General features: G+C 43.0%; 1 protein-coding gene across 16 annotated transcripts in view; it reads right to left on the reverse strand.

The window, feature by feature from the left end:
• The window catches only part of OTOF (otoferlin), a 628,499-nt gene that overhangs the window by 1,290 nt on the left and 614,346 nt on the right, over positions 1–12,863 (reverse strand). For 5 of the 16 annotated variants that reach the window (XM_073673819.1, XM_073673823.1, XM_073673812.1 and 2 more), the window contains exon 47: positions 2,132–2,258. The exons of 8 other annotated variants lie outside the window; for them this stretch is intronic. Coding sequence is in view for 3 of the 8 variants with exons in the window: in XM_073673818.1 (XP_073529919.1) it covers positions 2,078–2,258 (181 nt within the window). In the remaining 5 variants the exon portion in view is untranslated. Of the gene's footprint in view, positions 1–11; positions 2,259–12,863 lie in introns of those variants that run through there. 3 more of the 16 variants (XM_073673818.1, XM_073673816.1, XM_073673807.1) reach the window with 1 other exon arrangement.

A 12,863-nucleotide genomic window follows, 5' to 3' on the forward strand; every position in this document is an offset into this window, starting at 1 on the left:
CATTTTTTGGGGGGGGGAGGGGTCATGTTTTTTAAGTTACAAAAAAATGTAATCTTGCAATTTTCATCCTGGCCACTGGGGCTACTCTAGATTCATACCTCCTGTTTTTTTTTACAGAAGACTTTTCAACAGTTTCATTATCATCACAGTCAGGATTATAGTGACTGTTAACACCTCTATACATAGCAGATAACACAGGATTCCACCAATCACAATGGACCATGTCACAGCTCACCTCCTCCCCCTCCACAATGACCCTCGCGCATAAGAGTCAGACGCATGTTTGTGGATTTCCTGAAACAGGAAGTTTAGTGTTTAAAAAAAAATCTCCAGTGGTCGGTGTGGAAAATTGCAAGATTTCTAATTTTTATGTGGGAAAAAAAAATACATTTAATACAAAAAAAAAAAATAATAATAATTTCCTGATGACACATCCCCTTTAAATTGATGGGGTGTCTTTTTGTTCAAGGCAGAAAAATATATATATATATCTTTTGCTCAACTTATTTCATTGATATTTTCAGAAATTATTCTCAAACAGAAAAGTGCGTGAAACGCGTTGTATCTACCCGACCTTAGATTTAGTTTGTGTCAGATCTCAGACTTTCTCGTCAGTTCTGTCGGGTGTTTTATTTCTACCCTATTGGCTGTGAAGGGTCAAAAACGTTCAAAAAAAAATTTATTTTTTTAAAAAAAAAAAAAAAAGAGAGAGAAGCAGCGACGCAGAAATATTTTTAAAATCTTCGAGTAAATGATATAATGAAGTTTTTCATTTTTTGGAAAATCTCTTAATTTATAAAAATTCTCTTCATTGAACGGAGAAGAAATTACGAAAATACAAATTCATTTAAACTAATTTTTTTTTTTACAATTTTTGCGACTTTCTATAAGATTGTGCTAAATTTTATTATTTTTCTTATTTTCAAGATAAAATTAGGATAAATGATGTAAAATAGATTCTTTGTGCTCTTCGTCGGTGCGATCGGTTCATTATTTGGGCTCTATAGCGATAAGGCAATAGTTGCAGTTTCTAGAGAAACGCATTTTGTTCTGGAGGAGAGCGGGACCCCCAGAGTGATTTTTTTTTTTTAGCTATTGAGGTCGCTCTTCTTGGTGGAAGATCAGCTATAACTGAAATCTGTTAATCACTGACCTTCATCAGGTCTCCAACTACTCAATGTTCGCAAGGTCGATAAGAGATTTTGCCGTTCGCCCAGCTGCGGTCAACATTGGGACACTTTAGACCGTTTTTTGGTTTTGTGGACATCTACAAATCGATCTGCTGATTTTAGTCGTTTGGACGGGAACTTGATGGATTTCATAAATCAAGAGGATCAACTTGCTCGTTTTAGAACTGGGACTTTTTGCAGTCTCCGATGCCTACATTTGATATATCGACGGAGGTAAAAATTTGGCTATTTTAGGTTTCACAGTCAACCTCTCACCAGGACAATAGATAGATTAGGACATCTTGCACTTTGCCCAGTTTGATGGCCCAAAGAAGCATCTTTGAAAATGGCTCGTCCTGTTTCCTAGGAGTTGGAAAATGCCAAATGGGACCTCTTTTTCCCCTGATGGGAAGACCATTTATGATATTTTGTAGCCCCGTTGATGGGAAGTTTCTAAGATCGACCTTCTTAGTTTATCACATTGGAGCCTGTAATGAATGTGAAGGACCCTGTCCTCGTGACGGGATCCCTTTAATACCACAGTTGAACAACATGTAGGACATGCAAAAAAGTTTGCCTGGGGCAAAACGCGTCAACACACACAGCAAACATAGTTGCACAGGTTGATCTACTGCAAACATTCCCCCTAGGAACCTCCTTGAAAAAGAGCATTGGTGCGATCAACCAGGAAAAGCTTGGGTCTACCGGAGAACACAACTCCAAGGTCTCTCGTTGACTCGCCGTTGGACCTTTGCCCTCCCGGCTTCTCAGTAAAAATGCTAAAATAATTCACACAGAATAAAATTTTGTGTTGAAACCCCTTCACGATACTACACAGTCTATGATGGAAAGAACAAACATCTCGAGTAAGAGCAGTAACTGCCGAGTCTATTCTCCTGGAAACCTCTTCATGCCCCGAGCAGTTTCTTGACCATGTAACCTGGCATGCTATACAGGAAGAGGGCCACCATGGCCAACAGGAGCAACGCCAGCACGATCTTAATGATGAGCCACTTGTATCGGTTACAGATGAGGTACTTGATGGATTTAAGAGGGTTCAGGAACCAGATGAAAGAAGTGTCGGGCCGACTGTCCATGGCAGCGTGAAACAAAATAAGCAGGAGACACAGGGATGGGGATAAGTGGGAGAGGAGACAAACATTGTTAGTACGTGAAAACTTAGAAGTTGCGACTCGCCCTGAAATGTAAAATTAGTTGGATTAGTACAAATATGTTAGTGACAGAAGGTTATAGGGGAAACAAATTATTTCCTCAAGCGCCTGTTTTTGGGATTGGGAGGGAAATGTCATTGTTTTGGAAACGGATTGGAGAGCGATTAGAGAAGAATAATCACAACTTTCATGAACAAGTTGACAAATGAAAGCGGATACAAGGGCAATACTCTGATTCTTTATTATTACAACCCCTGAGTGTGGCCTTTGAAGACGTCATAACCGAATTGCCCCATAGTGCATGCCATACCTACTAGAGTGCTGGTACTCCATCTTTGGTCATAACCTAACCCTCAAGATGGCAGTACCCAACCCAATGTTCATGGATCATCATGGCTATCCATCAAGGTACCAGTGCGAGCTACGATGCCTGTGTGCAATCTAATGGTACCAATACCAAGAAGGACTGGTACTCCACTAGGTACCATAGACAATACTACAAGATGCCAATACCCAACAAGATGTTGATACCCATGATGGATCATGAGTTATGGAATCAAATACCAATACAAAGCAGGATGCTAGTGTGTAACCACAGGTGGCACTTTATGACTCATACACATTGGGGTTGGCACTCACCGTGGGTCATGGGCTGTCTCAAAAGGCTTGGATACACAATAGGATGTTGATGTCCACCACTCATCATGGGTTGTCCATCACGATACCAATTAGGCCACTAATACATAACTAATGGTTCTACCTCCACACCCATTTGTAGTCTCAGGGTCCACCATAATTCATAGTCTATTCTTCGAGACAAAAATGCCTTCAAGGGTGCGACCACCAAACCATCCTACTGCAGGATACCAATGCCAACCAGTCATACCACTAATGTTAGCACTTCACTATCAGGTACCCACCGTACCCAACAGGATGGACCACCATGGGTTATTTCTAGAGTTGAGCAAATCTCCTGATATATAATTCTGGCAGATTCGTTCAATTCAGAGGAAACAAGCTGATTGGAGAATCTGCAGCAGGGTATCAAGAATAGAGACTAGTGATGAGCGAGCACTAAAATGCTCGGGTTCTCGATGCTCGGGTCGAGCACATTGGAATACTCGGGTGCTCAACCCGAGCAACAAGCCCAATATAAGTCTATGGGAAACTCGATCATTTTTCAGGCGGCAACCCCCCGGCGCTCTGCAGAGAGCCTAAAAATTGCCCAAATCGATGGGAACAGTGCTCAAATGACATGGGAACAGCATGGGGAAGACCCCTGGAAGCATTTCTGACTCCCAGGTCACTTCTGTCAACAATGTTGTCAGAATATTACGCCACTTTTACGGACTCACAATAAAATATACCAAAACGAAACCAAAATGGAATTTCCTGAGAAATATGTTAAGGAACATCCTTTCCAGGGTAATGACTTGTATATAAAGCAAAATAAATAACCAAAAACAAAAATACTCCTCCACACCTTGGGCTATGTTCACACTTAGCATTTTTGATGCGTTTTTGCACTTTTGAATTGCTTTCAAACGAGACAAATGCATTCACTGGGAAATGTCATTTTAACATTTTACAACCTTATCTGGCCATGTGGTGTGTGACACATCATCAGACACATCCTGTTTCATTTATGAAGGAGGGACTCTGAGAGTCACAAAGCCTACTTTTATAGTGCAATCAGGCGGCCTTTACTATTCTTAAAGGGCCAGCAGTCGGACCTCACTATTCTTAGAGAGCCATCAGCCTGCTATGTTTTATTGTTCCCATTACTAAAGAGTGGGTCTCCTATACTGTTATTGCGTATGCAGTGAGTGCCAGGGCCGCCCAAAATTTTGACACACCCAATAGCACTTTGAAAATTTGGATGCACCCCAATACCCCTTTGAAGAGACTTAGAGGAGGGCCTCCTGAAAACAATATTCCCATTATTAGGAGGTAGGTCTCCCATTGTGTTTGCATATGCAGTGAATGCAAGGGTTGCCAAAAATTTGGAGGCACTCCAATGCCCCTTGGAAGAGACATGGAGGTCAGAGGACCTCCTGAAAACAATGTTCCCATTATTAGGAAGTGGGTCTCCCATTGTGTTTGCCTATGCAGTGAATGCAAGGGATGCCAAAAATTTGGAGGCACTCCAATGCCCCTTGGAAGAGACGTGGAGGTCAGAGGGCCTCTTGAAAACAATGTTCCCATTATTAGGAAGTGGGTCTCCCATTGTGTTTGCCTATGCAGTGAATGCAAGGGCTGCCAAAAATTTGGAGGCACTCCAATGCCCCTTGGAAGAGACGTAGAGGTCAGAAGGCCTCCTGAAAACAATGTTCCCATTATGAGGAAGTGGGTCTCCCATTTTGTTTGCCTATGCAGTGAATGCAAGGGTTGCCAAAAATTTGGAGGCACTCCAATGCCCTTTGGAAGAGACGTGGAGGTCAGAGGACCTCCTGAAAACAATGTTTCCATTATTTGGAAGTGGGTCTCCCATTGTGTTTGCCTATGAAGTGAATGCAGGGGTTGCCAAAAATTTGGAGGCACTCCAATACCCCTTAGAAGAGACGTAGAGGGCCTAATAAAAAAATGTTCCCATTATTAGGAAGTGGGTCTCCCATTGTGTTTGCCTATGCAGTGAATGCAAGGGTTGCCAAAAATTTGGAGGCACTCCAATGCCCCTTGGAAGAGACGTAGAGGTCAGAAGGCTTCCTGAAAACAATGTTCCCATTATGAGGAAGTGGGTCTCCCATTGTGTTTGCCTATGAAGTGAATGCAAGGGTTGCCAAAAATTAATAGGCACTCCAATGCCCCTTGGAAGAGACGTAGAGGGCCTAATAAAAAAATATTCCCATTATTAGGAAGTGGGTCTCCCATAGTGTTGGCCAATGCAGTGAATGCAAGGGCTGCCAAAAATTAAATAATAAGAGATATAAAGTTCTCCTTGTAGCACGGGTCTAGAAGTGTCACCAACCAGTAATGACTGTCACCCAAAATTTTGGGAATGCGAGGGTCATGGGAAAGGTATCGTAACATAAACTCAGCCATGCATGCCAAACTACTAACAGGCAAGACTTCCATGTCCTCACCAAGAGGATGACTGACCATGCTCTCGTCCTCCTCCTCCTCCTCCACTCTGTCCTCTGGCCATCCACGCTGAACAGACGGTATGACAGCTGTGCAGGTAGTACCGTCTATAGCGCATGAAACTAGCTCCTGTCCTTTCTCCTCCTCCTCCTCTTCCTCATTGTCACCCAATCCACATTGGGATGAGATGAGGCTTGGCTGTGTGTAATCACCGTGTATGGTTCCTTGCTCCATCTCATCGTGCTCCGCCTGCAATACATCCTCTTTGATTGTGAGCAGAGAGCGTTTCAGAAGACTGAGAAGCGGGATGGTGACGCTAATTATGGCGTCATCGCTGCTCACCATCTTGGTGGAGTCCTCAAAGTTTTGGAGGATGGTACATATGTCCAACATCCATGTCCACTCCTGAGGTCTTATGTGTGGAGTCTGAACTGAATACCGATGGCCTTGTTGATGCTGGTACTCAACAACTGCCATCTTCTGCTCACAAATCCTTCCCAACATCTGCAGTGTAGAGTTGCAACGCGTGGGGACATCACACAGCAGTCTGTGAGCCGGAAGCTGCAAATGCTGCTGAAGCACGGCCAGGGCGGCGGAAGCTGTAGATGACTTTCTAAAATGGGCACACAGGAGGCGTAATTTAACAAGCAGATCCGGAAGCTCTGGGTAGGATTTGAGAAACTGCTGAACCACGAGGTTAAGCACATGGGCCAGGCATGGTACGTGTGTGAGCTCGCCTCGCCTCAGAACCGCCACCAGGTTCTGGCCATTGTCACACACGACCATGCCTAGTTGTAGGTTCAGCGGTGTGAGCCACAGATCTGCCTGCTCTTTCAGAGCTATCCACAACTCTTCAGCATTGTGCGGTTTGTCACCTAAGCATATTAGCTTCAGCACAGCATGTTGCTGCTTGGCCGAGGCAGTACTGCAGTGCTTCCAGCTTGTGACTGATGTGGTCATTTCGGAGATGGAGGCTGAAGAGGAGGAGGAGGATGAGGTGCAGGAGCTGTAGACTGTGGGGGCAACCCTGATTGACCTAGGGCCCACAATCCTTGGCGTCGGGAGGACGTGTTCCGTCCCAAGGTCCGACTGGGTCCCGGCTTCAACTATGTTAACCCAGTGTGCCGTCAGCTAGATGTACTGTCCCTGCCCACAAGCACTTGTCCATGTGTCCGTGGTTAGGTGGACTTTCCCAGTAATTGCGTTGTTGAGGGCACGCCTAATGTTTTGGGACACGTGCTTGTGTAATGCGGGGACGGCACACCTGGAGAAATAGTGGCGGCTGGGGACCGAGTACCGAGGGATGGCCACCGCCTTCAGGTTGCGGAATGCTTCCGTCTCTACAAGCCTATAAGGCAGCATTTCGAGCGCAAGCAGTTGTGAAATGTGTGAATTAAGTAGTGTGGCCTGTGGGGCGTTGGCTGCGTATTTGCGCTTGCGTTCCAAGGACTGGGGTATGGACAACTGAACGCTGCGCTGGTACAAGGACGTGGACGTGCTTCCTGATGCTGCTACTTGAGAGTGTGCAACGACAGGTGCTGGGCAGGTGGCATCTTTGCATGCACCATGGACAGGGGATTGGCTTGCATGCACGACAGCGGAAGAAGCAATGGTGCCACCTGCAGGCACTGTTCCTGGACCCTGGGGTTCGGCCCACAAAGTCGGGTGCTTTGCTGCCATGTGCCTGATCATGCTGGTGGTGGTCAGGCAGGTCGTTTTGCCACCCCTGCTGATGCTGGCCTGGCAGGTGGTGTAAATGGCCTTTTTGGGGTTATCGGCAGAGTCTTTAAAAAACAACTAGACTCGGGAAGACCTAATAGTTGTACTGGCAACTTTCTTCGTGTTGGTGCTACGGGGAACGGTTGCCTTCCTTCTGTCTGCGGCCACCACACTGCTTCTTCCTGCCTGTTGGGGTGCTCTGCCTCCCTCCCCTTGTGTGCTGCGGTCCTCACTCTGCATGTCTTCCTGCCAGGTTTGGTCAGTCACTATATCATTCACCACCTTGTCTTCCACTTCTGCACCCTGGTCCTCCTCCTGATTTTCTGGCAATTGTGTCTCATTATCGTCCACCTCTTGTGACACTTTCCCACCGTCACCTTCGTGTGACCGTGGCTGCTCAAATATTTGGGCATCGTTACATGCGATCTCCTCTTGCCCCGTTTCAAGTGGACCGGGCAAGAGGCCCGAATCTATAAATGGAAAAGTGAACAGCTATTCAGAGTGTCCAAGTGTGGGATCAGTTGTCTCTGGGCACCCGGATTGATGTTTGGAAGGAGGATCAGGGTGAGGAATATGCGGTCCAGACTCACGGCTACTGAGACTTGACCGTGTGGAAGACAGGGTGGTGGTGGTGGCTAAGTGACTGGAAGCATTATCCGCTATCCAACCAACAACCTTTTGACACTGCTCTGGGTTCAATAGTGGTGTGCTGCGGTCCCCTAGGAATTTGGACAGGAAGGTCGGGCGAGAAGTTGTGGGTGTTTGTTGTGGCACAATTTCAGCTTGCCCACGGCCTTGTCCTCGACCTCTGCATGCACCATTACCATCACGTCCAGTTCCCCGTCCCTTGCCACGTGCCTTGCCCATTTTAAATGGAGGACAGTATCTTCCACGCTTACTACAAATGACTGAGCTTGGAGCGAACTTATATGTGATCCGTGTGATGGAGAAAACAGAGTTTTAAATAGCCGGATTTCTAGCGCTGTAATATGGAAAGGACCTGGCTGTATTATGCAGTGCCAACAAGCAAATGGCGCAGAAAAACGGTGTTCTCTGGATTGCTTTTTAAGCAAATAATGAGGATTAAGATCCAAAAAAAAGTATTCCTGGCACCTGAGACCTGGGCCTTTGTATAGAAATATCTAACAGCAGCAGAAGTCAGAATTGGAATGGAGCCTCTTGTGCTATATATGCACTGCAGTCTGCTTTATACCCTGCCTGCCTGCCTATATACACTGCCTGCCTGAGATCTCTGCAGATGGATTAGTCCTCAGAAGGACTGTTTGTTGAGATGGATATGTGTAATGTACGGTTTTTCTCCCTACACTACTTAATACACAAGCAAATCTCTCCCTGACGCAGCAGCACCTCTCCCTACACTGCCTGATTCCAGAGTGACTGTGACGAGCACGAGTGTATTCTTAAGTACTGTTTCACATTTCCCAACTCTTTGATCTCGAAATGTTGATTCGGGATTTTTAGTATGTCCTCGTTATCCCTTTCTTTTTCAAAACAAACTAAAATGTCATCAACATATATGAGTACATAAATCCATCTGTCCATTTGTCTTTTTGTGTACAGGCAAGGATCAGCTTTGCTTCTTTTAAATTTTTCATTTGTGAGCACCTCCGTGATTTTATCATTCCACGCTTTAGCAGCTTGTTTTAAGCCGTATATACTTTTCTGTCATTTGAAAACCATGTTTGGGTTACTTTCATCTTTGAATCCTGGAGGTTGTTCCATGTAAATATCTTCTGTTAAACTTCCATTCAAAAATGCTGTCTTTACATCCAGATGTTTCAGTTCAATTTGTTTCATTGCTGCACCTGCAAAGTTCTTATTATAGTATGTTTGACAACTGGAGCAAATGTTTCATCATAGTATTCTCAATATTTTTGAGAATAACCTTTAGCTACGAGTCTTGCTCGGTATCGTTCAGCTGTGCCATCTGTTCGGTACTTTACTTTAAAAACCCATTTACATCCTATAGCTTTTCTTCCTACTGGTAATTCTGTTAGTGTCTATGTTTTTGAGTCATGCATGGATTTTATTTCTATTTCTGTTGCCTCTATCCATTTATTGGCTTCTTTTTCAGGAAGTCGAGATATGTCTTCCCAAGAGGGTAGGCTCATAAATTTTACTTGTACTTGCCTTGTATGAAAGTCGTATTGGTGGTTTTCCTTTGTTTTCTCTTATTGAACGTCTTGGTTCTGTGTCTGTTTGTAGTTGTATCTCTTCACTTTCAGTATTCTGTTTTTTATTAATTTCAACTTCTTTTTCATCAGATATTCCTTCAGCTATATCATTGCTGAATTTTCTCATTTTTTGTTTCCAGTGAAATCATAGTGTCTTCATTTAAATCCTCAATGAATGTCACACTGTTACTCACCATAACTCTGTCTGTTTTGGGATCTAGGATTCTATATCCTTTGCAATTTTCACTATATCCAACAAATATTCCTTCCATGGACCTATTTTGAAGTTTGGAGCGTTTTTCTGTTGGAATGAATACAAAACTTTACAACCAAAAACTCTTAAATGATTTACAGTTGGTTTCATAACTTGCCACAGTTCATATGTTTTTTTTTCAGTTTTCTAGAAAAAAGTCGGTTCTGTAGATATGTAGCTGTCATTGCTGCCTCACCCCAATGTTTCTCTGATAGTTTGGAATCTGTCAGCATACACCTTATCATTTCAGTCAGAGTTCTGTTTTTCCTTTCTGCTACTCCATTTTGTTCAGGTGTGTATGGAACAGCCTTTCGATGCTCTATACCATTTTTTCTTAAGTAGTTTTCTATTTGGTGTCCTGTGAATTCACCTCCATTATCACTTCTAATGACAACTGGCTTCCTCTGAAACTTGTTGTTCGACTTTGTCACGTAGTCTACTAGTTTATTGAAAACTTTGCTTTTGTTCTTGATCAAGTATGTGACTGTGTATCTTGAGTAGTCATCTATAAAAGTCACCATATATCTATTGCCTCCCGATGTAGTCACTTTCATGGGTCCACATACGTCAGTATGCACCAAATCAAGTGGTCTTATGCTTTTCATTTCACTTTCTTTAGGAATAGATATCCTCGTGGCTTTGTATTTTATACAACATTCATGTCTTACGGTAATTGAGCAATCAGATATCAATAGATCCTTTGTCAATTCTTTCCTTTGTAGCTCCATTATACTTTCAGGATGTCTGTGTCCTAGACGTCTATGCCACATGTGAATACAATTCTTGTGATCATGTGTACACAACTTTATCTGTTCCTTTAATGTGTCTAGATGATATAATTGTTCATCTGCCTTGACATTGGTTATTACCTTGTTTCCTGCTAGGATTGCACACTCATCATCTTTGAATTTTACAGTAAGTCCTTTAGCTGTTAGACGTTTTACAGATAACAATCCTCCTTCTAATCCTGGAACATATAACACATCCTGTACAAGTATTTTTGAATCATGCCCAAACTTGTTAGAACAGTTTAGCATCCTTGTCCAACACCTTCTGCAGTTATTTTGCTTCCATCTGCAAGATACAGTGGTGGCCAAAAGTATTGGCACCCCTGCAATTCTGTCAGATAATACTCAGTTTCTTCCTGAAAATGATTGCAATCACAAATTCTTTGGTATTATTATTTTCATTTAATTTGTCTTCAATGAAAAAACACAAAAAGAATTGTCCTAAAGCCAAATTGGATACAATTCCACACCAAACCTAAAAAAGGGGGTGGACAAAAGTATTGGCACTGTTTGAAAAATCATGTGATGCTTCTGTAATTGGTGTAATTAACAGCACCTGTAACTTACCTGTGGCACCTAACAGGTGTTGGCAATAACTAAATCACACTTTCAGCCAGTTAACATGGATTACAGTTGACTCAACCTCTGTCCTGTGTCCTTGTGTGTACCACATTGAGAAAAGAAAGAAGACCAAAGAACTGTCTGAGGACTTGAGAAACCAAATTGTGAGGAAGCATGAGCAATCTCAAGGCTACAAGTCCATCTCCAAAGACCTGAATGTTCCTGTGTCTTCCGTGCGCAGTGTCATCAAGAAGTTTAAAGCCCATGGCACTGTGGCTAACCTCCCTAGATGTGGACGGAAAAGAAAAATTGACGAGAGATTTCAACGCAAGATTGTGTGGATGGTGGATAAAGAACCTCGACTAACATCCAAACAAGTTCAAGCTGCCCTGCAGTCCAAGGGTACAACAGTGTCAACCCGTACTATCCGTCGGCGTCTGAATGAAAAGGGACTGTATGGTAGGATACCCAGGAAGACCCCACTTCTTACCCCGAGACATAAAAAAAATGCCAGGCTGGAGTTTGCCAAAACTTACCTGAGAAAGCCTAAAACGTTTTGGAAGAATGTTCTCTGGTCAGATGAGACAAAAGTAGAGCTTTTTGGCAAAAAGCATCAACATAGAGTGTACAGGAAAAAAAAAGGCATTCGAAGAAAAGAACACGGTCCCTACAGTCAAACATGGCGGAGGTTCCCTGATGTTTTGGGGTTGCTTTGCTGCCTCTGGCACTGGGCTGCTTGACCGTGTGCATGGCATTATGAAGTCTGAAGACTACCAACAAATTTTGCAGCATAATGTAGGGCCCAGTGTGAGAAAGCTGGGTCTCCCTCAGAGGTCATGGGTCTTCCAGCAGGACAATGACCCAAAACACACTTCCAAAAGCACTATAAAATGGTTTGAGAGAAAGCACTGGAGACTTCTAAGGTGGCCAGCAATGAGTCCAGAACTGAATCCCATAGAACACCTGTGGAGAGATCTCAAAATGGCAGTTTGGAGAAGGCACCCTTCAAATATCAGGGACCTGGAGCAGTTTGCCAAAGAAGAATGGTCTACAATTCCAGCAGAGCATTGTAAGAAACTCATTGATGGTTACCGGAAGCGGTTGTTCGCAGTTATTTTGGCTAAAGGTTGTGCAACCAAGTATTAGGCTGAGGGTGCCAATACTTTTGTCTGGCCCATTTTTGGAGTTTTGTGTGAAATGATCAATGATTTGATTTTTGCTTCATTCTCTTTTGTGTTTTTTCCTTGCAAGCAAATTAAATGAAGAGAATAATACCAAAGAATTTGTGATTGCAATCATTTTCAGGAAGAAACTGAGTATTATCTGACAGAATTGCAGGGGTGCCAATACTTTTGGCCACCACTGTAAATGGTTTCCTTCTTATTTAAATTAAGTTCAGTAAAGAAATTTTGATTACTTGTCATGTGACTTGTTGCTCCTGAGTCAATAAACCAACCCAACGATGATTTCTTATCAGTCACTTTAAATGTGTCATTCCAATTATTTTCACATGAATCAGAAATTGTGTTTTTCACCTTCTGTGTATTCTCTTTATGATGTAATTTCTGTTGTTCTGCTTTCCATATAGTACAGTCTTTCTTTAAATGTCCTTTTTTCTTACATCTGAAACATTCTCTTGTCTTTTTATTATAGAGTCTTTTTGATTCTGTAGCTTTAAGAGTATTTCCATTATCTTTTTCAGTAGAAGAATCATTTGTTTGTTCTTTCCTTCTTTGATATTCATCTATGAGTCTGGTCTTCACAAACTCTAATGTAATGTCTGTTTCAGGTCTTGTCTTTAGTGCATTTATCAAAGCAGTATATGAATCCGGTAAACTGTACAATAATATTGCTGCTACATGGCTTTCCTTAATATCTTCACCAATTGATCTCAGCTGTGATATCACTTCCGTAATAGAGAATAT

This window comes from Phyllobates terribilis, unplaced genomic scaffold (assembly GCF_046119375.1).
Source record: "Phyllobates terribilis strain yellow unplaced genomic scaffold, ASM4611937v1 Scaffold_3__8_contigs__length_932513732, whole genome shotgun sequence".
Taxonomy (NCBI): domain Eukaryota; kingdom Metazoa; phylum Chordata; class Amphibia; order Anura; family Dendrobatidae; genus Phyllobates; species Phyllobates terribilis.